Consider the following 22,146-nt stretch of genomic DNA (forward strand, 5'->3'; position numbering starts at 1 on the left):
AGGGTATTGTAGTATGTTGCTGAATTAAAAGCAGGGTACGGGTCCATGTATAGTACATACCGAACTCCGGTGCTGTACTTGGGAAAAAAAAAAAAAAAGAAGAAGACAGTTGATGAATTCATATCATGTTCCGAGCCTATCAGAAAAGGAAAAAAAAAAAAAAAAAAAAAGGGGGATGCTGCTGCGTACTGCGTACCAAGTACCTCTCACAGAGGAGGAAAGAAAATGGATGCAAGGCCATCCAAGGACCCAAGCAAACAAACAAGCAACAAGAAAAAGAAAACTCCAGCAAACGCCATTCCGTCTCTCTCCGCCTCCGTCTCCGTCGTCCCGTCCTCATGATAGGTCCCCACCGTTAAAACCCGCCCATTGCATGCATGCAACAAAAACAAGAGACAAGGAAAAAAAAAAAAAAAAACCATATCCCGCTCCTACAACCCTACCGTAACGTAACGTAGAACCCAGCCTCTAGAAACCCGCTCAAAACACCGTCACGGCCGACACCCAACCCGTCTTGAGCACCTCAAACACCAAGCCCGGGAACCCGTACAGCGTCGTGGTCGTGTCCTCGCCGCGGCCGCGGAGGTTGTTGCCGTGGTCGGCCGGGCGGGCGTCGGCGTCGGCGTCCCCCTCCCAGCCGCCGAGCAGCTCGCAGCTGCTCCCCGGGCTGTCGCCCCAGCCGCGGTTGAGCACCATGCCGCGCTGGCTCTGCCGCGCCTCGTCGGCCGACGCGTACGCGGGGGCCCACGCCGCCCGCAGCCGCTCCTCCACCTCGGGGAACGGCGTCTCGGACGTGGCCGCGCCGTCGGGCAGGTACGCAATCTCCCACCGGCACCGCCGGTACCGGTTGAAGGGGTAGGACCCGGGCACGTTGCCGTGCACGATCAGCTTGGTGGCCACGTCGCGGTCCGGCGAGGCCGGCGGAGCGGCCTCGGGGCGACAAGGCGCAGGCGGGTTGTGGCTGCTGCCGCCGCCGTCCGGACGCGCGCCCGGCGGGGCCGCGACGGCTCCGTCGGCGGCGACACCAGCACGTCGAAGCCCAGGTAAAAGTAGTTGTAGAAGCACTCGCGGGTCGCTCCGCCGGCGCCGGGGCCGTCGGCGTCGGCGTCGGCGTCCCCGTCCCCGTCCCCGCCGCCGTCCTCGACGGCCTCGTCGCGGGCGTCGTCGGCGTCCGAGGCCGGGTGGGACGAGGACTGGTCGGTGTCGGTCGGGTCGTCGCGGCGGGACTTGTGGATGTACATGCGCTGGTCGCTCTTGCGGTAGATGGCGTCGGGGGGCCCCAGCTCGGCGACGAGCTGCTGCGGGGTGGTCTCGCCGAGGGCGATCCACGAGGAGGCGCCGGACCAGCGGCGGACCAGCTGGAGGCGGCCGGCGCCGTGGACGCGGACGAGCGACACCTCGTCCGGGCTCGCGTCGCGGCCCTTGGCCAGGGGCGGGAACAGGCGCACGCTGGGCAGGACCTCGGACCACAGGGCGGCGCGGGCGGCGGCCCACGAGGCGCCGCTGAAGACGGCCATGGAGCCGGGCACGGCGGCCGCGGGCAGCAGCGACACGACGTCCTTGGCCGCGTCGTAGGCGTCGCGCGGCAGGGGGAACGAAAAGGCGACGCCCGGGTACGACAGCAGGTACGTCTGGTCGGCGGCCACGTACTCGCCGTCGTAGGTGGGGCCGAGGAAGCGCTGGTAGATGTGCCGGAACGTGGGGCCCGCCGCCCCGTCGCCGGCCGCCGCCGCCGCCGCCGCCGCCGCCTGCGGGCGGACCAGGTCGCGCTCCTTGTCGTTGGCGGGCTTGAGGAAGATGTGGATGCGGCCAAAGTCGACCACCTCGATGAGGCGCAGCCGCTGCTCGGGCCCGTCAAAGCGCAGCCGGAGCCCGTTGGCCGGCAGCCCGACGTGGATCTGCGTGCGCACCGGGTCCTGGGGGTGGTAGGCGAGGTGGATCTTGGGGAACCGCTGGGGCTCGGCCTTGAGGCGGGTGAGGACGTCGTGGAGCGACGCCCCGAGCACCAGAAACCCCAGCGCCCGTCCCGGGTGGAGCTGGGCGCTGAAGAGCGACATGGCGATCCTGAAGAACGCAAAAAAGGGGGGAGGAGAGACGAGACGAGGACCGGGAGCACGCTGGGGTCCTCCTGTCCTGGACGGGTCCGTCTTCCTAAGAAACTATAGTAGGGGTCGTGCGTCCCTTGGGTACGGACGCAGGAGCAGGCGATGGGGGATGCGGGATGTGAGAGGTTGTTTGGACGCTGGCTACGCCGACGATGTAAGTGGGGTGTTCATGGGATGTCCTGTGTAAGAGAGCGACCAAGCGGGCGGAGGCTCTCCACGTGAAACGATGCGGTGGAGAGGCGGTACGCAGCAGTTACATACGGTACATGCGCAGATACGCAGATACGCAGATACGCAGATACGCAGAACCGCCGTTGGCGTCAGCGGGAAACGTCATCTGGCGGTTGCGCGCGCCCGCTGTCAGGGGATTCCACCGGAACGGGGGAACGGGGGGCGTGGAATGGCGGGGCGGGTGGGGCATTCTGTGCTGCGTACCTGTACAAGTCCACAGTACACAGTACTTGTTCGTTATGCAGGAGGTACTAGAGTAGAACGAGTACACAGTATACATAGTAGAGTGACAACCACGTAGCCCAGGGGCAGCGTGGGGTCCCGTCATGCGGCCAGATCAGCAGATCACGTCTTTGTTGGTTGGCTGAGGCCCCCTTCTTGAGCTGTCTTGAGCTGTTGGTGGCTATCGGCGGCTGTCCGCCTCGTACCGACGATACGGAGCACGTTCACCACGGTGGTACTGCGTACGTTACGAGGTAACGCACGTTCCGACGAATCAGGTGGGTCCAAAGGGTTGCCCCGGCAACGCCAGCCCTGGGGACCCTGGGCACGTGTTTGTGTCGCGCGAGCCAAGCCAATCAGCATCGGCGCCCGCTTGGGAATCCTCGCGTCGCGCACCATTTTCCACCACGACACACCGCTTTCAGCAACATCCATGTCTCTCGGTCCGGGGCGGGGGATCTTGACCAGTACCGAAGAAGAAAAAATCATCTGTTGGCCATTCATTCTTCGAGCAGCGTCCTAGGATCAGGTAGCTTTCCAACAACCAACGACAAGGGCCAGGACATCAAGAACTACAAGAACAACAACAACAACATCAACCACAACATCAACCACAACAAAACCTCCCTCCTTCGGGATCCACGCGCTCCCCCATGGAGCGCAGAAACCCGTCCATGGCGTCGCGAACCGGCACCGGGCGGTCCAGCAGCATCCGACCCGGCACCGCCACCAGGTCGACGGCCCCCTCCCGCCTCGCCATGACCCGCAACGCGCCGTCCCGCCTGGCCCGCGCCGCCTCCCCCGCCGAGTCGCTCGCGTCGGTGGCCACGGCCGCCGCGGGGACGAAGCGCAAGGAGCGCGATTTCGACCCGGACGACGGCGAGGGCGGTACCAACATCACCGTCGTCGTGCGGTGCCGAGGCCGCAACGAGCGCGAGGTCAAGGAGAACAGCGCCGTCGTCGTGCGCACCGAGGCCACCAAGGGCACCACCATCGAGCTCTCCATGGGCCCCAACGCCGTCAGCAACAAGACGTACACGTTCGACCGCGTCTTCTCGCAGGCCGCCGACCAAAAGATGGTGTTTGACGAGGCCGTGAGGCCCGTCCTCGACGAGGTAAGCCCAAGCCCCAAGCCTCGCCTTGGGACAGGCGGCTCTGGAACCTCCCCTCCCCCCAACGCCGACCGCTGACCCCCCGAGCGATAAACAAAACAGATGCTCGCCGGATACAACTGCACCATCTTCGCCTACGGCCAAACCGGCACGGGAAAGACGTACACCATGTCGGGCGACCTGACCGAGACGCTCGGCATGCTCTCCGATAACGCCGGCATCATCCCCCGCGTCCTCCAGGCCCTCTTCCAGCAGCTCGAGCTCGACGAGCGCGAGCACTCGGTGCGCTGCTCCTTCATCGAGCTCTACAACGAGGAGCTCCGCGACCTGCTCGCCGGCGACGACGGCTCCAAGCTCAAAATCTACGACGACACGTCCCGCAAGGGCCACTCGACCACCATGGTGCAGGGCATGGAGGAGCGCCACATCCTCAACGCCGGCGACGGCCTGCGCTGGCTCCGCGAGGGCAGCGTCAAGCGCCAGGTCGCCGCCACCAAGTGCAACGACCTCAGCAGCCGCAGCCACACCGTCTTCACCATCACCGTCTACGCCCGCCACAAGCCCGACGGCGGCGGCGCCGCCGCCGCCTCCGGCAAGGCGGCCGCCGCGGACCCCGGCGCCGACGACTACCTCATGCTCGGCAAGCTCAACCTCGTCGACCTCGCGGGCAGCGAAAACATCCAGCGCTCCGGCGCCGAGAACAAGCGCGCCGCCGAGGCCGGGCTCATCAACAAGAGCCTGCTGACGCTCGGCCGCGTCATCAACGCCCTCGTCGACCGGAGCCCCCACATCCCCTACCGCGAGTCCAAGCTTACGCGGCTGCTCCAGGACTCGCTCGGCGGCCGCACCAAGACGTGCATCATCGCCACCATCTCGCCCGCCCGCAGCAACCTCGACGAGACCATCTCGACGCTCGACTACGCCTTCCGGGCCAAAAACATTCGCAACCGGCCCCAGCTCAACGCCCTGACGGCCAAGAAGACGCTGCTGCGCGACCTGGCCGCCGACATTGAGCGCCTCAAGGCCGAGCTCATCGCGACGCGCCAGCGCAACGGCGTCTACCTGTCCAACGACATGTACGAGGAGCTGACGGTCCAGAACGAGTCGCGCCGCATCCTCACCGAGGAGCAGGCCGCCAAGATCGAGACGCTCGAGGCCAACCTCAAGCACAAGCTGCAGGAGCTGCTCGCCCTGACGTCGAGCTTCATGGGCCTCAAGCGGGAGCACGAGGGCGCCCTCGCCCGCCTCGGCGAGACGGCCGGCCTGCTCGGCCAGACGGAGCTCGTCCTGGCCGCCACCCGCAAGGCCCTCGCCGAGGAGACGCACCTGCGCCGCGCCCACCAGGCCACCGAGGAGCGCCTCGCCGCCGCCGGCGGCGACCTGCTGCGCGCCGTCGAGCGCGCCGTCGGCGACATCGGCGCCCTGCGCGACCGCGACCGCCGCCGCGCCGAGCTCGCCGCCCTCAACCGCGACGCCTGGGACCTGTCGCGGTCCCGCGTCGCCGGCGTCACCGAGCTCGTCGAGGGCCGCCTCGACGCCTTCCGCCGCGCCCACGAGGACCACGTCGACGCCGTCGCCCGCCGCGTGCGCGGCTTCGTCGGCGACGAGCTCGGCCGCCTCGAGGCCGCCCGCGCCGCCCTCGACGACAACCTCGACCGCCTCGCCGAGTCCAAGGCCGCCCTGCTCGACCAGCAGGAGCGCTCCCGCGCCGACGCCGACGGCGCCCTCGACGAGATCAAGGCGGTGCGCGACCACGTCAAGCAGCGCGTCGGCGAGGGCCTGCAGGCCGTCGCCGGCGCCGCCGAGCGCATCGCCGGCGACGTGCTCGGCGAGCTCGCCGCGCTGCACGGCCACCTGCACGCCTCGTACGCCGCCCTCGGCCAGGACCTCAAGGCCGCCTTCGACGAGCTGCTGCGCCACATGCGCGCCCAAAAGGCCGAGGCCGACCGCCTGCGCCACGAGCTCGAGGCGGCCGCCCGCGCCGCCGTCGAGTCCAACGAGGCGGTCGCGGCCCGCCTCGACGAGGCGCTGCGCGAAGAGCGCGCCCAGGCGGCCGCCGAGCGCCAGGCCATGCTCGCCCAGCTCGCCCGCCTCGTCACGGCCCAGGCCGAGGAGCACGAGTCGCGCCTCGCCGGCAAGGCGGCCGCCCTGCGCGAGGCGCTGGCCGGCTCGAGCGAGGCGCTCGAGGCCGGCGTCGCCGACTACGCCTCGGGCATGCGGCTGTGGGCCGACCGGGACGCCAAGGCCATCGACGACGCGGCCGGCGCCCGCGACGCCCTCAAGGCCCGCCTCAAGGACGACGGCGCCGTCGCCGGCCAGCACGGCGCCTCGATCCAGGCCGCCGCCCGCTCGGCCCACGCCGAGGCGACGCGCGCCGTCGAGGAGCAGATGCGCGACGTGGACGCCCAGATGCAGGACCTCGACGCCTTGGTCGCCCGCGCCAAGGCCCGCCACGCCGGCGACGGCGTCCGCAACGCCCAGCTCGCCGACGGCCTCGCCGCCGCCGCCGAGCGGTGCCTCGCCGACGTCGCCGAGCACCTCGACGGCGGCCTCGCCCGCGCCCGCGCCCTCGGCCGCGACGTCGACGCCGCCGCCGAGCAGCTCGCCGGCTCCCTCTCCCCGCTGCGCCACGACGCCTGCGGCCCGCTCGCCGACCTGCGCCGCCACGTCCTCGCCGCCGCCCCGCGCGAGTACGAGCCCACCGGCGCCACCCCGGACCCCCGCGCCCGCTACGACTACCCGACCCACCTCCCTCGCACCGCCGCCCACGACGCCCTGCTCGCCGCCCTGCGCGACGCCGACGCCCCCCCGGCCTCCCCGTGCCCCGCCGCCGCCGCCGCTGCCGCCGCCGCCGTCGTCGTTCACGATGACGACGACGACGACAACGACGACGACGACGACCACCATGAGCCCTCGGAAGAGCCGTCCGCCGCCTCGCCCACCCCGCGGGGGAAAAAGCCCACCGTCCTCCCGGACATCACCCTCACCCCGGTCCGCTCGCCCGTCCGCCCGGCGGCCGAAACCCCGCAGAGCCTGCGCGAGGTGGATCCCAACCTGGCATCCAACGGACAGCCGCCGGCGCAGCACGTCCTGTCGCCCGCCGTCAAGGGCGGGCGGGCGGCGGCGGCGGCAGCGGCGGCGGTCTCCCTGGCGCCCCAGAGCGAGGCCACCCGCATGCCGCCGCCCAAGGTCGCCGCCGCCGCCGCCGCCTCCGCCGCGACGGCCACGGGGACGGGGAGGACGAGAGCGTCCCGCCTCGCCAAGCGCGTGGTGGCGGACGGGGCGGAGAACCTGCCGCCCGTGGGCATCACGAGGGGAGGCTCGAGGAGAAAGAGTCCTAGGTTGCACTAATTCTCGGCCTTTTCTTTTCGGACCTTGTCTTTTTTTTTTTTTTTTTTTGTTTCCATCATGGGGAAAAAAAAGAACGGCAGGGGTGTTTGGTAACGTTCGTTTCTCTCTTTCTCTCTCTCACACACACAGACGAGGTTCTCCTTTGTCTCTCCTGGCTGGTGGGCTGGCTGGCTGGCTGGTTGGCAAGGCGTTGGGGCGATGGGATGGGCGCTTGCTTTCATGGCTTTTCGGCGGTACGGTACTCGGAAGGGCAGGGCTAGGCTAGGCTGGGCTGGGAGCTGGACCGGACCGGGTGGTTGAAGGCTGGGTTGGAGCGCGTTCTTGGATTCGAGTTCGATTCTCCTTCGCTTGGCTCGTATATATCCTAGACCATACGGGAGGTTTTGGGGGAGGTTCCATGGCGGTTTGTCATCGTCGTCGTCTTTTTTCTTTTCTGTTTGTTTTTTGTAGGGTTACTGAGCACGGATACCCGCGTGGTGGTTTCGATGGAGGAATTTGGCTTTGATTCATTTTCTTTTCTAGGCGGCTAGAGGGTGATGAGAGAGGTCATGAGTGTCTTTCTAATGAAGACTTCATTCTTGGTTCTGATGCTCGCGGGCGTTTTCCCTGACGGAGTCTTGGTCTGTGTCAGTATGTGTGTGTGTGCTGACACAGACACGATAAGAACAGCGAGAATGGCTTCATCTTCCCTGGACAGAACACACACGCGCTCCCCCTCCCACTCTCTCCCTCTTCCCAACCCTCTACGCACACGCAAGACCGACTCCCTCCGCCAAGGCGCCTTCATCGTCCTCCTTCGGCCTCCCTCCTCTCCTTCTCGGCAAACTGCCTCTCCACCTCCTCCGCAAACTCGCCCAGCGTCTGAAACGTCCACCCAAACCCCAGCTTCCCCGCCGCCTTGAGCTCCTCGAGGTTCCCTCCGAGGCCGTACCCCTCGGGCCTGTCGCCGCCCCGCGCGATCCACACGCTCGGCAGCCCGGCCTCCTTGGCCGGCACGTGGTCCGCGACCAGGCTCCGCGCCACGTGCAGCAGCTCCCCGGCGCCGGCGTCCGCCCCGAGGTCCCGCCGCGCCGCCTCGCGGAGGAACCCAAAGTTGGCCCGGTCGGGCTTGTAGCTCCCGATCCTCTCGGCCGTGTAGACGGCGTCGAACCCCCGGAACCCCTGGGGCCCGCCGCCCGCGCGCAGCGGGCCGGCCGCGGCGCGCGCGATGCTGGCCTCGTCGACGTTGCTCAGCACCGCCAGCTTGTACCGCCGCCCGAGGCGGGCCAGGGCGGCCACCGTGTCCGGGAACGCGGGCCAGCGGCCGGGGCCCTCGGCGACGGCCGCCGCCGCCGCCGCCACCACGGCCTTGGCGTCGTTGTCATCGTCGTCGTCGTCGTCGTCGTCGTCGTCGTCGTCGTCGACGCCCAGCTCGGCGGCGACGGCGCGGAAGCTGAGGGAGAGGTTGGCGGGGTAGGGCATGCGGGGATGCTCGGCCTCGAGCCGCATCGAGACCTCGTCGAAGCGCTGCAGGGCGAGGAGGGGGCGGCTGCGGAACGGGTGCGAGTCCGGGAGGCGGGCCAGCAGCGGAGCGAAGTCCTCGGTGAGCCCCCGCTCCCAGTCGATGAGGGTGCCGTAGCAGTCGAAAGAGAGGGCGCGGAAGCCGGTGAGGTCGGGATGGGAAGCCATGGTGCTGTCGGGCTGGTGGTGGTTGGGGAAGAAAGAAGTGGCAGAAAGAGAGGGGAGAGGAGGGGAAGAGGGCGGTAACGGTGTAAGAGGCTCTATATGGAGCTGGGACGGGTGGAAGAATTCAATGGGATGGGATGTGGTCTGGAGGCGTGAGGCGGCTGATGGTTGTCGATCCGAGCGGTGAAGAGGGAGTGTCTGGCTTTTATTTCTCTCCTCTCTCTCTCTCTCTCTCTCTCTCTATCTATCTCGCTAGATATTCACACCAAAGCTTAACTGCAGAGTCATGTTCATCGCATGGCGGCCAGAGTTCGCCTCCGAGCTAGCTGCATGCGTCTCGATCAGGCTGGCCGCCCGAGTCACCGGCGTCGGTGATGCTCGATGCAACCGTAACCAACCTCCCGAACCTCCCGCAAAAGCGAACGCGCTCACACCGGCTCCTCGCAACGGAACCAAACTAGTTGGCTGGGAAACCCGTCAGGCCAAGCATGCATCTGCACGAGATCTGCAAGCGCTCAAGGATGTACTATGTACACCGAAAGGTAGAGCCTGGTGCTCCACAACACCAAGCATGCATGCATCATGGAATTTTGGGAGCGGAAGAGAACGGAGACCGCTCCACCCCTCCACCGCCCACGCCCACGCCCACGCCGCCCACACGCCGAGAGGGGCAGAAAATCCAAAAATCCCTACCCAAAAGGCGAACCTCACCACGCCGGTGTCATCGCATCCAGGCAAGGTGGCCGAGCGGTCCAAGGCGCCACGTTAAGGTCCACCCTTAATCTCAACTCCTCCGAGAGTTCCGTGGTCTCGAAAGGGGCGTGAGTTCGAATCTCACCCTTGTCATGCATGAGCCTTCTTTTTTTCTCTCTCGAGCCTTTTTCCCCCGGAGCTGGGGCGGGCGTGCCTAGCATCACCTCAGGGCGTCCAAGGCGCCAAAGGGAGAAGAGGTGGTCTTCATGGTTGAGGAAAGACAGGACAGTAGTTTTATTTTTTTTTTTTCGGTTCTGTGGTTGGTATGGAGGAATCAAGTCAACCCTCGATGCTGCTGTGAGCATTCGGCTCGACAAGCCCTTGTCGAGCGAACCTCTGTGATGCTGCTATGTGTACATGATGGCTGGCGTGCGATGCTATGCGAACAAATCGAATCTGGAATAGGATATCTTGTGCGGGACTGGGACCGGCTGCACCATGGCGACGGTCCTGCCTAGAAGAACGAGCCCAGCTCCTCCGAGGCCGCCCTCGCCCTCTTGACCGGTCGCCGCGCCGTATCTTCCCCCCGCCACCCCTTTCGGATCTTGATCGGCCGCAGGAACCGATCCGCGTGCGCGCCCGCCTCCATCTCGTCCGCGCTGTCCTCCGCATCCGCCGCCGCCGCCGCCGCCCTCGCCGCCTGCTCCCTCCGCCCGTGCACATCGCGCAGGTGCCGTACCAGGTTGGTGCGTTTCGTGAAGCCTTCGAGCGCTCGTGGGCACGTCGGGTAGGGACACAGGTGCGAGGCGGGCGCGGGGGTGCCCGACCGGCTGCGCCGGCCTCGGGACCTGGACCGCCAAGGCATCTCGGGCTCGGTGAGCTCGGCATCGGTCATGGCTCCTCCTGCTCCTCCTCCGGCTGCCGGCGGTGGCCGTGACGTGTCGTGGTGGACCTCCCGGAGGTGACGATCAAGGTTGGACTTTTTGGTGAACGGCTCGATGGCCCGAGGGCAGCCGGGGTGCGGACAGAGCAGCGTCCTGGTCGCAACGGACCGGCTGCGGCTGCGGCTGCGGCTGCGGCTGCGGCTGCGGCCCTGGCGGGGTTCCGGCTCGGGCGAGGGGGAGTCTCGGCGGAAGACGCTCGGCTGGCGGCTGACGGCGCGGCGCTGGGCGAGCTCAACGTCCGCAACGTCGTCGTCGTCGTCGTCCTCGTCGGACGAGGCGGGCAGGGGCGCGTCGGGAACGTAGCGGGCCGTCTCCATGCCGCCGCCCGGCGTCCCGCCGAGGGTGTGCATCGTCATCTCCTCGCGGAACAGCGTCGCGCAGCGCTGGGCCGCGCGCGCCATCGCCCTGGGCGGGAACCCGGCCAGCGCCGCCGCGCCGAGCACATCCCGCCAGTCGCGTAGCCCCCATCGGGCGAACAGCTTCTCCCTGTTCCTCTCTGTCGAAGCGGGCCCTCGGGACTGGGAGCTGGCCCGGGAGACGGAGCTGGCTCTTGACATGGAGCTCGCTCGGGAGGAGGCGGCCGACGCGGGCCGTTGGCCCCGGTCCCGGCCGAGGCCGCCGCTCCGGCTCCGGCTCCGGCTCCGGCTCTGGTTCTTCTGATCCCTAGCGTCTTCGTCGTCGGAAAACCTCGGGATCTTTTTCTTGCCCTCGCGTGCAACCCGGATGAGCATGTCCCTCTCCGTCTCGCCCTCGCGCGGGACGTGAACCTTTCTAGGCCTGCCCCGCCGAGCCTTGGGCGGCGGGGTAGGGCTCATCAACGACGGAGAGCGCGAGCCCGGCTCCCGCTTCACCTTGTCCTCGTCGTCGTCATCATCGTCGTCATCGTCGCCGCCGCCGCCGTTATTGCCTTCCTCGTCGCTACCAGAGGAGGACGATTCCGACATGCGTCCCAGCCCGGCGACGCGCTGGTTGTGCAGGATCGCGAGCGCGTCGTCCAGCCGCGCCATGATCCGCCGCGCCTCGGGCCGGAGCAGCGCGTACGACCGCTCGTCGTCCACCGACACGGTCGGCGCGAAGGACGGCGATCCGCCCTTCCTCCGCCGCCGCTGCCGCCGCTCCGCCCGGCCCGGCGAGTCCGTCTCGTCGTCCCGCCCCGTCGTCTCCGCGTCGCCGTCCTCTTCGCTGCCCGTCGGCTCCCCGGCGCTCTCGATCGACGGCATCACCGGCTCATCACCTCCTCCGTCCTCCTTCCCGCCGCCCTCTCCGCCCTCTCCGCCGCCGCCGCCGCCGCTGCTGCTGCCGCTCGCCATCCCTCGGCCGCCGCCGTCCAACCCCCTCCTCCTCCTCAGCCGCTCCGTCGCGCACCGCAGCATCACGGCCGCGATCTCCTCCTCGAGCCGGCACCCGGCAAACGGCGGCGTCCGGGGCTCGCGCCGCAGCGTGAACGGCTCGTTGACGTCGTCGCCGTTGCGCGGGAAGAGGCCGTCGTCGGGCACCTCCGAGGCCCGCATCGGCCACGCGGTCCAGGGCTTCCCCGGGTCCCAGCCCTGCTGCTGTTGCTGCTGCTGCTGCTGCTGCTGCTGCTGCTGTGAGTCAAAAGACAAAGGGCCCGGGGGATCGACCTCGGGGCCCCTCCGGAGGCCGCGGCGCAGGGCAAAGGCGTTGTACAGGTGCACGGCGAGGTCCGCGCGGCGGGCGTTCTCCAAGGCGACCCATGTTTGGCGGTCGGCCTCGGTCCAGGTCCGCCAGGTCGACGGGGGCCCGCGGAAGCGGTTGGGGCGGGACTCGCGCAGCTCATCCGAGCCCGGAGAGGAGCCGGGCGAGGCGGCTTCGTCGTCTTCCGGCCCGGGTGCGTACGGCGGGTCGTCGTCGGGGCCGTCCGACATGGTGGGATTCGTGAGAAGAAATATGCAAAAGGAGAAAACCGATCCGGTTTCTGGCTTTGCCGTTCAAGACCCGGCGAGAGTTTGGTAAGATTGGAAGGTGGAGAAAAGTCCCAGGTCACAAAAAGAAGACATACAGACAATCATTTTCGCCAAGGGCCATCCATCCTCATCGCCTACACGGTCAACGGCGTTGTGCCCCGTTTGTAAGGGAGATGGTGAGAAAGGATCCAAGTCAGGTTCAACGATGTCAAAGAAGCCAACCCAGGCGTAAAACTTTCATCGCATTGAACCCTAACCCTCGAACCGGTCTATGGTATCATGTTTGCACGACATCGGCTTCCCAACACAACACTAAGCCGCCGCCCTCTCCTTTTCCAGCCTCCTCCGCTTCTGCCGCAGCTTGGCATCCTCGGCGCTCTTCTTGCTGTTGGTGTACTGCATCTGCTCAAACAGCTTCCGCTTCTTCTTGCTGAGCATGCCCTTGGCCCGCTCCAGCTCCTCCGCCTCCTGCTTCTTGCGCCTCTCCAGAGCCTTCTTGGCCTCCAGCTTGGCCTTGGTCTTGGGGTCAACCTTTTCGCGCTTCACCGCCTTGCCCGTCAGCTCCGCTTCGAGCTCCCGTTGCCGCTCCAGCGTGGCCTCCTCGTCTTCGTCTTCCTCTTCGTCGCCGTCCTCCTCCTCCTCCTCGTCCTCTTCTTCTTCCTCTTCCTCCTCGGAGCCTCCGTCCGACTCGTCATCGTCCTCGTCATCTTCCGCCACATCCATGTCGTTCTCCACCTCGTCGTCGCTGCCCGCCTCTCCCTCCTTCTCGTCCTCCAAGGCCGCCTCGATGGCCTCGGCCTCGGTCTGCTGCTCCTCGAGCGGCAGGGTCGGGTCGTACTGGCCCTGGGTCGGCTTGACGAACGGGCTCAGGTGGGGCGGCAGCTGGGCGCCCGGCGCGTACTGCTCCGGGCTCTTGAGCTCTTCGTCGTTGACGCTGTCCCAGACCCACTGGGGCTGCACGTAGATGCGGCCCGGGTACCGGCGGTTCGCCGCCAGCTTCTGGGCCGTCTGGTTGTCCTCGCCGTCGCCCTCGTCGGCCACGGCGGCCCGGATCACGGGCCGGTCGACGATCTGGTGCGTGATGCGCGGGTCCGACTCGTCGTGCGTGAAGGCGCCGGCGCCGAGCACCTCGTCCCAGCCGACGCGCTTGCAGCCGAAGGCGCGGAGGAGGAACTCGAGCGGCTGCCGCGGCGTCTCGCGGGACAGGTAGACGGTCAGGCCGGCGAAGAGCTGGGACGGGTCGCTGCTGCTGTAGGCGGGCTGCGGCAGCACGTCGCCGCCGGGCGCTGCCGGCTCGAACTTGTCGATGGCGTCGTTGGGCTCGTCGGCGTCGGCGTCGGCGTCGCCGTTGGCGGCCTCGGCGGCGCTCTCCTCGGCCGCGCCGTCGGCCTTGCTGGCGGCCGACTCCTCGTCGCGGAGCTGCCGCACCAGCTTGTCCACCTCGGCCTGAACCTTGGGGTCCGGGCCCTGCTGCTCGCCGTTGGCGATGGCCTTGGTCTCGGCGGTGGCGAGGTTGGCGCCCTCGAGGGAGAAGGCGCCCAGCTCGGCGCCTCCCTCGTCCTTGAGCTGGTCGAAGCGCGGAGGGTACTTGAGGCCGATGGACGTGTACAGGCGGTAGTTGACGAAGCCGAGCAGGGTCATGTAGAACTCGACAAAGGTGCCCATGATGCGGAAGTCGACGTCGCCGACGACGCGCTGGTTGAACTTGTAGGGGACGAGCCACAGGACGTCCTCGCCCTGGATGTTGGCCTGGTAGTAGATGCCCTTGATGGACAGGAAGGACTTGCGCAGGCTGTGGGAGGCGATGAGGTAGTGCTCAAACTCGAGGCACAGGCGCTCGCAGCGGGCGATCATCTTGGCGGGCACGGCGGTGGTGGAGGGGAGGTTGGCGAAGAGGAACAGCATGGACAGGCAGTCGTCGAGATCGCGCAGGGCGTCGGCAAAGGTCGGGTAGCGCTCGCGGATGATGTGGTTGAGCGTGTAGCGCGGCTTGCCCGTCTTGTCGGGGCGGGCGGCGTTGCGCTCGAGGCGGGCGGCGTCCGAGACGTCGCCGCGGCCGAGGGCGCGCGAGATCTTCTTCTCGAGCACCTTTTGCTCGCGGAACTTTTGGAGCAGGGGCTCGTGGAGCAGGAACTGGATGTCCTTGGTGTAGTAGAAGGTGGTGCTGGCCGTGGCCGACTTGGACACCTTCTTGCGGTTCCGGGGCTCGCGCGGGTAGATGCCCTTCCAGATGCAAAGCTTGCGGAAGTCGGGGAGGCTGAGCTGGAGCTTCTTGACGGCCTGGGTGCGCGTCATGTAGTTCTTGGCCTGGCCGGCCTGGCCCTTTTTCTTGACCTTGCCCATGGTGGTGGCGATGGTGCTGGTGGTGGTGGTGGTGGTGGTGGTTGATGCAGGTCTGGACGCTTGTCGCTTTCTCTGCTTCTCTTCCAATTCCAGGTCCCAGGAAATTTTGGACGGGCAACTTTTTGTGCCGCCCTTCACCGCCCGCAGCGATAAGATTAGCGTCCCTGCCAAGCCCCGACCCACCGGCGCTCCCAGAGGGGACCCACCCGGGGGGTCCACGTCTGCAACATCCCATCCAATCCGCGTGGAATCCACATTCATTCCACCTATCACCTTCGGCTGCCAAGGTACCTTAAGGACTTGACATACTTGCTGCTCGGTGCTCCTTGGGCTGCTGCTGCATCTCGACTCCCCATTCTCGGTCCGACACCCAGCCTCGAAACCACCCCGCCCCCGCCGTAAGCCCTCGACCCGACTCCGGCATGGCGCATTGAGATGGCTGCCGTCGCCAAGGTATCTCCGGGCCAGGCGGCCGGCCTGTACGCCGCCGCTGCCGCCCTGCGCCTCGCCGTCTTCGCCTTTCTCCCCGGCCTGTCCGACCTGCTGGCCGCCCGCGTCGAGGTCTCGACGCCCGTCACCAGCTTCAAGCGCCGTGCGTGCTCCCTTGCCTTCCCCTGACACCTCCCGCTGACCTCCTTCTCTCCGCCTCGCAGTCCAGGAAGGCCTCTTTCTCTACAACCACAACGTCTCCCCCTACGACGGCGGCGTCTACCACCAGGCCCCCCTCCTGCTCCCGCTCTTCTCCCTGCTCCCGAGCTTCGCCGCCCTGCCGCTCCCGACCGACCTCGTCTACGTCGTCCTGGACCTGCTGAGCGCCCGTGCCATCTGGCGCATCGCCGACTCGGGCGAGGCCGGCTCCTCGGCCCTCTTCACGTCGCCGCGCCGTGCCAAGCGCTGGAGCGGCTTCGTGCTGGCCGCCTTGTAGGTTCAACCGCCACGCTTGCCGACCCTTCCCCGCTGACCGTCGCCCCAAGCTTTCTCTTCAACCCCTTCACCCTGGCCACGTGCCTCGGCCGCTCCACGAGCGCCTTCACGACCTATGCCGTCCTCCACGCCATCGCCAACGCCGTGTCGGGCGCCCCGCTCGGCGCCATGGTCGCCCTGGCCTTCGCCGGCTACCTCTCCTTGTCCCCGCTGCTGCTGCTCCCGCCCCTCGTCCTGCTGGCGTACGACCGGCGACGCCCCGCAGGCCCCGCGCCGCGGTCCGGCCCCGCCTTTGCCGCCGTCTGCGCCGCCGCCGTGGCCGGCGTCCTGGGCGCCCTGTTCCTGCTGTCGTACCTCGTCACGGGCTCGTGGGAGTTCCTGCCGTCGACGTACGGCGTGCAGCTCACGCTGTCCGACCTCTCTCCCAACATCGGGCTGTGGTGGTACTTTTTTGTGGAAATGTTCGACTCGTTCCGCTCCTTCTTCCTCGCCGTCTTCTGGCTGCACCTGTCGAGCTACGTCGCCGGCCTGACGCTGCGCATCCGCCGCCAGCCGCTCGTCGTGCTGACCCTGCTCCTCGGCATCCACGGCATCTTCAAGCCCTACCCCAGCATCGCCGACACGTCGCTGTTCCTGGCCCTCGTGCCCCTCTATCGCCACGTGTTCCCGCTCATGCGCTACACCTTCTTGAGCGCGTCGGTGATTTTGTACTCGGCCTTTCTCGGCCCGGCCTTTTACTACCTGTGGATCTACGCCGGAAGCGGCAACGCAAACTTTTTCTACGCCATCACGCTCGTCTGGGGCCTCGGGCAGAGCCTGCTGGTGTGCGACCTGATGTTTGCCGTGCTGAGGGACGAGCTAGAGGTGGAGAGGCCCGAGATCGTGGGCAAGGAGATCCGGCAGATATAGGGCATAGACGACGGGGATCGCCATCCCTTGTTCGTATTTCTCTCCGTAATGAGCATACAACGGCATGTCGCCTTAGACATGCAGAAAAGAAAGCCCCATGGTTGAGGCAGAGGGTCCTGTTGGGTGTGATGAGTAAAAATGCCCTGCCGCCCGTAACATCGTCGATATCCGCCAGGATACTTCCATTGAGCGCCACCTCGTAGTCACACGTTCATCCCTTCCCATCTCAGGGGTGCCTCTGATCAGTTCCTGTCGTTGAAGTGCGTCATGGCCAGAGTCTGCTTCTTGTGTTGGTTGCTCGGCCAGATGGCGTCTCTCGATCTGGACTGTCGTGAAAAAAAAAAAAAGAAAAAGGCCCGGCGGAGCATGGTGAGGTATGACGAATGATTGAAATCAAGCAGCATGCCCTGCGATGATTCCATCGGCTCCTGGGCACTCTCAGCATTCTCCCACAGCCGATACATGGTGGCGAGGAGGGAATGGCTCTGGAGCTGCTTGCTCCTCCTATACAGTCCGGAGGGAGGTTGGTTCGACAGGATATTCATAAGTGGTCCAACCCAACACATCAATTCGAGGGAACATGTCCAAGTTTTGTATATTGACCTCGATGGTTCTCTCGCAGCGCACCCACTCTATGAACGTCGCTACACACAAGAAGCCTGGAGCAGAGTGGCCCGAATCCTCAGAATAGTAACCAACCTGCCCGGTTTGCGGCTGGCAAGCTTGTTTCGCAAACCTCAAGCCAGGAAGATGCAAACCACAAGGCGTGGATTCCAATGAACCATTCTTTTTGCGTCCATCATAGTGAGACCAGGCTTCCATTTGAAAAGCCGATACGGCAACCTGAATCCTCGGTTTGGAACCTCATGTGCGTCTGCACAATGCATTGATCAATTTTGAGATGGTTTACTCCGGCCCCAAAGTCAGCCAAAGACAACATCGAAGCAGCAACGCGTCCGAGACGCTGCCAAGGTACGCAGAGCTCTTCCTTCGATTGGTTTTATGAAGCTCTTCCGAGTTGCTTTCCACACAAGATGGAACTCTGGCGTCTTCTCCGGCCTCCGACCTTGGTCCGTCGGCGCATCGCCCGGGCGCCGACGACGTCACTTACACAGTAACTTGACCGAACGGTAATTTTGTGGATCCCCGGCGCCCCCGCCATTTCGCAGCTCACCTTCAAGCACCCCAGGTCCCATCTCACCCCCAACTCTTTCAGCATGGCCCCGATTCGCCGCTACCTGCGCATCACAAAATACTCGGTGCTGGAATGCCGCATCTACCTGGACAACCCGGCGCTGGCCAGCTCCTGGCTGCTCAACCCGCGCGACCCGGTGCTGCCGCGCGTCATCGAGGCCGTGCGGCCCCTGGTCCTGCCCAAGCTGCGCGAGGAGCAGGAGCGCGAGCGGAGCAAGAAGAAGAGCAAGAAGCGTAGCATCAAGGACGTTGTGGTTCAAGGTAGGTTTTTTTTCTTTTCTTTTTTTTTTTTTCTTTTCTTATTGGCTCTTGCATCACCACACCGTACATAGAAAGAGAGAGAGAGAAAGAGAGAGAATGAGAAAGAGACCTACGTGACGAGGCCCGCCTGCTGAGCCGGCGTCACCCCCCGCAGATGACTTCGAGGTGGCCATCTTCCTGACCGAGACCGACACGCGGCACTCGCTGCTGCACAAGACCAAGATCCTGCGCGACAAGGTGCAGACGCGCCTCACGTCCAACTCGTCACGGCTCGTTGGGGCGTCGCGCGAGAGCCCCGTGGACGTCGACGCCGCGGACCTGGTCGCGGCCGACGACGACGTGCCTGTGCTCCGCGTGGAGGAGGACGACGACGGTGTGAACCTCGGCGATATTCCCCTGGCCGGCGAGCAGGAACCCGCGAGACGGAGATCCAAGCGTCGGCCTCGGTTACGGGGCCAAAGGGAGCAGGGGGACGACGAGGGGGGCGACGTGGGGGCGCTGGCGACAGGTTCCTCCTCCTCCGCCTCCTCTCCTTCTTCCTCGGTTGAGTTCCTAGGCGACGACGGCGAGCACAGCGAGGACAGCGATGACTCACCCGCCGGCTCACGCCCCCCCAAGCGTCGCAGGGAGCATGGGCCTGCCGGGGCCCAGGGTCAGGACGCAGCAGCAGCAGCAGCAGCAACAACAACATCAGGCGGAACGGCTGGAGAACGGGACGACAAGAAGAAGATGGCCTTTGACGTATCGTACGAGGGCTTTGCCATCTACGGACGGGTGCTGTGCTTGGTGGTCAAGCGGCGCGGGGCAGCAGGCATGGCCAGCGGCTTGGCTGGCGGGCCGCACGGGACGGCGGGTGCGGCGCAGGCGAGCCGCCCCGGGGGGCAGGCCACGATGGAGAACTGGATCGCATCGACGCAGATGCCCGCCGACGCTGCCGGCCAGGATGACGACGAGGGCGATGAGGAAGACGGCAGCGGCCCCTGAAGCCGCCGACGGCCGCCCGTCGCCCGCCGCCCGGGGGGGCAGCGGGGGATCGCCGGCGGCTGTGCGGCGCGCGATCTTGGCTTGGCTTGCGTTGACATGGTTCGATCGGCCGCCTGATGTCATGACAGATTTGTCATGTCATATGGTCGGGGGGGGGGGGGGGGGGGGGGGGGAGAAGAACATGGGATTTTCCCGAACACGATCCCCATCGATGGTACAGTGCGCTAGTTATCCGTGGCATTCCGTTTTCCCGGGGGGGGGGGTGGCACTCCGACAAAAGTCAACAAGTCAACCACGTATAACGTACTCTACATGTAGTTACATACGGATGCATTTATTGACCCAAGTTTCAGCCAGGACTGTCCACGTGCAAACGCAGCGTGTGATGCGCTTTGCACACAGAATGGAGCGTACCAGAGAGTACGCAGCTTTTTGTGTTGATCTGGGGTCTCGGAACCAAACTTGACGATCGCCTGCGGGACCCTAAAATAGATCACAGCAAGCCGGCATGGCGTCATGCGGAGAGGGGTTGCATCTATACTTGGGGCATGGATGCACCTGAAAGGTGTTCACCTCTCCGACGACAAAGACACCAAAATGGGCACACCCGCATAAACGCTGACCTGCGGCTTGCTGGCCCATCCGTATAGTAAACGCACAAGCCGAGGGTATTCTCGTTCTGGCCGTCCTGCCAGAGCTGAATGACATGCACCACCACCACCTCCCGTTCCGTCCCGAGCCACGCGAACCGCGGGGCGCTAGGCGGGCGCACGGCCGCGCGCTACTGCCAGGTACGCTTGATTGTACCCACCCTTCTCGGGTATCGAGAGAGCTGCGATCGCCGACACCTCCGGGCTCGGCTCCGTTGCTTCAGCTGGGCCCCCCGTCTCGGCGCGGCAGAGGCTCGATAGACGCGTCTATATCGGACGCCACGCCGTCGCCGAGCCAGCCCGCCTCGGCGCAGCGGCGCGGCCGCGCAACAAAGCTGTTGGAGCGCGCATGCTACACGCAGTACCCCAGACTAGCGGCTACGCCCTACGCAGTAAGGAGGTCGTTGAGGCTCGGGGAGAGCGGAGATGATCGGCGGCTGAACGGCAGCTATCAGCCACCCCCATCTATTCGGCGCCGGGAGAGTCCCTGGGCGACCAGAAGCGTTGACGCCACGTCAGAGAGAGAGAGAGAGAAAGAAGAGCTCTTTGCTGCTCACGGCTTGACCAGCCTGACAGCCTAGAACTAGCCCACACAGCCCTCAGCCGCGCACGATTTTGCTGATGATAAGGTCACCACCGGAGCAACACACACGCTCCTCTCTCTGTTGCTCGTGTAGCGTACTCTGCCGTGGCATGCAGCCATCCAACTCGGCTCGTCCATCCAACAAACCCCCCCACGCGTTTTCAAAACAGAGAGATGCTCCACCGGACGCCTCAACTCCGCTGCCTCCCCAAAGTAGGGAATGCCGAGCCGGGGTTCGGATTTCCCCTTTCGTTCTGGCCGCCCTGACCTCGCAAGCTCCCAACGTTCTTGGATGGAAATGGAGATCCCCCAGGGGGGGGGGGGGGGGGGCAGGCCGTTTTGGGTTGCGATCGTGAGGGCATCTGTGCGCTCCCAAGAGCTAGTTAGTGTTTGTTGCAAGCATGCAAAGGAGTGTGGGCCTCAAGGGGGAAAGGAACGAAAATACCCAAATCCCCCAGTCGTGAAAGTCCCAAAATAACGTTGGCGTTTGCCATGGGCAAGGTTGGCACATGCAGTCAACCATGCACACAGTAGCGTACCGTACTTTGTACATACATAGGGCAAGGGGGTTTCCCAGCTCAGTTGCTGCGCGCAGCATGGCCTGGAGCCTGCTGCGTATGCATAGGCACGTACCGTACCATACCATGGCATCCAGCCAGCCTCTCGTTGTCTTAAAAGTCCTTGGCAGCCAAAGCCTTCCGTACCTTAAGTACTATACTATAGTTGCCTTACCCAAACAAAACCAAACCAAAACCAAACAAAAAAAAAAAAAGAAAAAAAAACCTGTTGCCTCTGCAAGTACACAGTACCTAGGCATGTACTGTACATACACATACTACCTTACGGAGTAGTTATTTGGGGCTGAACGGCTGGGCGTTTGTTTCGGCCAAAGCAGAAAAACATGACTCGCAATGTGGATGAGCAACCCGGCTTCTCCGAAGCCCACTCGGTCGGTGTGATTACTTTCTGACCCAAAACAACAGCATCCACAACCCCAACGCTCCTCGGCGGACGATCATGTTCGTCCGAAAAAGAAAACGCAACCCTTCCCTCCCCCCCAACGCAAACCACGCGGGAAATTGACCATCCTCCTCCACTCCTTCACTCTCCTGGCCTGCCAAAAAGGAGGAGCCTTGTTGCGTCGCGCGTTCCCAACGTTTCGTATTGAGCCTTGCATGCGATCGGCAGGGGCAGACGCAATGCGTCATCCATCCCCTCCCCAATCCAGGAAAGGCACACGTTTCTTTCCACGTGGTTGGCAGGGATGAGGGCCACTCACCAGCTGAAAGCTGGGCTCGGCTTTTGCCCCCCCCCTCCCTCCACCCTTGTTTCAGGCACTTTGCAGCAGCGGACTCCTCGGGCTCTCATTCGTCCAAAAACGGAGGACGTGTCCAAGCAGTCGGGCCACGGGCGTTTTTCTCTTGGTTCGTATGTAGAGGGCATTGGACGGCTGGCGGGCGGGCGGGGGGCCGTCAGGGATGGTCCTGGTCATGTTCTTTTCTTGCTTCCACCGCGTTCCAATCTCCACTGAGAAAACGGGAGTTGTGGTGGGCAAAAAGGCCCACTGCAATTTCGGGAATCAAGGTTTTTCTTTTTTTTTCCTCTCTCTGCGATTCTACCGCCCTTCTTCCCTCCATGATGTTCATGCGGGCGTGCGGGGGGGGGGGGGGGGGGTCAACAAAAACAGGGTTTGCTCGATGCACACCGACACCGACAGGGGCGCCAGGGCCGATCAGCCCGGGAGGCTTGGAAAAGAATCGGCGGATGACGAAATTCAGCGTGTCAACCGAATGTTGCCTTGAGAAGAGATGACGTCGGACATCAGGCATGCTTGCATCGGTGTGCCGTGGTACATGCAGCCCATCCTGTGTGTACGCAGTACCGCGTGCATGTTTTCGCAGCAGGCGTGCGTGTGGGGCGAAACCCTTTGAGCTTCCAGAATCCTGCCCTTGACAGACCTGCTCCGTTTCTTGTTGGGTGCTGTGCCCGCTGACCGCAGCCAGAGGGGAGAGATGCAATTCGTCGACGCCCAACATGCTGCCCGTGTCAT

General features: G+C 65.1%; 7 protein-coding genes and 1 non-coding gene across 8 annotated transcripts; 4 read left to right on the forward strand and 4 right to left on the reverse strand.

Moving 5' to 3' along the window:
- Positions 1-480: 480 nt before the first annotated feature.
- Positions 481-2,057, reverse strand: VTJ83DRAFT_179 (uncharacterized protein; the record flags this gene model as incomplete). The annotated part of the gene is made up of 2 exons (XM_071007987.1): positions 481-961; positions 1,006-2,057. The coding sequence occupies 2 exons, from the start codon at positions 2,055-2,057 to the stop codon at positions 481-483; spliced, it is 1,533 nt and encodes a 510-aa protein (XP_070869532.1).
- Positions 2,058-3,211: 1,154 nt separating this feature from the next.
- On the forward strand, positions 3,212-7,021 carry VTJ83DRAFT_180 (uncharacterized protein; the record flags this gene model as incomplete). The annotated part of the gene is made up of 2 exons (XM_071007999.1): positions 3,212-3,673; positions 3,773-7,021. 2 exons carry the CDS (start codon positions 3,212-3,214, stop codon positions 7,019-7,021), a joined length of 3,711 nt encoding a protein of 1,236 aa, XP_070869533.1.
- A 783-nt stretch (positions 7,022-7,804) lies between these two features.
- On the reverse strand, positions 7,805-8,689 carry VTJ83DRAFT_181 (uncharacterized protein; the record flags this gene model as incomplete). The annotated part of the gene is made up of 1 exon (XM_071008010.1): positions 7,805-8,689. The coding sequence occupies one exon, from the start codon at positions 8,687-8,689 to the stop codon at positions 7,805-7,807; it is 885 nt and encodes a 294-aa protein (XP_070869534.1).
- A 730-nt stretch (positions 8,690-9,419) lies between these two features.
- VTJ83DRAFT_t4 lies at positions 9,420-9,532 on the forward strand. The gene has a single exon. It is a non-coding gene; the product is annotated as a tRNA-Leu (tRNA).
- Positions 9,533-9,893: 361 nt separating this feature from the next.
- VTJ83DRAFT_182 (uncharacterized protein) lies at positions 9,894-12,209 on the reverse strand (the record flags this gene model as incomplete). The annotated part of the gene is made up of 1 exon (XM_071008021.1): positions 9,894-12,209. The coding sequence occupies one exon, from the start codon at positions 12,207-12,209 to the stop codon at positions 9,894-9,896; it is 2,316 nt and encodes a 771-aa protein (XP_070869535.1).
- A 351-nt stretch (positions 12,210-12,560) lies between these two features.
- On the reverse strand, positions 12,561-14,591 carry VTJ83DRAFT_183 (uncharacterized protein; the record flags this gene model as incomplete). Its single annotated transcript, XM_071008032.1, has 1 exon — positions 12,561-14,591. The coding sequence occupies one exon, from the start codon at positions 14,589-14,591 to the stop codon at positions 12,561-12,563; it is 2,031 nt and encodes a 676-aa protein (XP_070869536.1).
- Positions 14,592-15,026: 435 nt separating this feature from the next.
- On the forward strand, positions 15,027-16,424 carry VTJ83DRAFT_184 (uncharacterized protein; the record flags this gene model as incomplete). The annotated part of the gene is made up of 3 exons (XM_071008043.1): positions 15,027-15,183; positions 15,245-15,512; positions 15,566-16,424. 3 exons carry the CDS (start codon positions 15,027-15,029, stop codon positions 16,422-16,424), a joined length of 1,284 nt encoding a protein of 427 aa, XP_070869537.1.
- A 1,217-nt stretch (positions 16,425-17,641) lies between these two features.
- On the forward strand, positions 17,642-18,863 carry VTJ83DRAFT_185 (uncharacterized protein; the record flags this gene model as incomplete). The annotated part of the gene is made up of 2 exons (XM_071008054.1): positions 17,642-17,879; positions 18,034-18,863. The coding sequence occupies 2 exons, from the start codon at positions 17,642-17,644 to the stop codon at positions 18,861-18,863; spliced, it is 1,068 nt and encodes a 355-aa protein (XP_070869538.1).
- Between the last annotated feature and the right edge of the window lie 3,283 nt (positions 18,864-22,146).

Source organism: Remersonia thermophila, chromosome 1 (assembly GCF_042764415.1).
Source record: "Remersonia thermophila strain ATCC 22073 chromosome 1, whole genome shotgun sequence".
Classification (NCBI taxonomy): domain Eukaryota; kingdom Fungi; phylum Ascomycota; class Sordariomycetes; order Sordariales; family Chaetomiaceae; genus Remersonia; species Remersonia thermophila.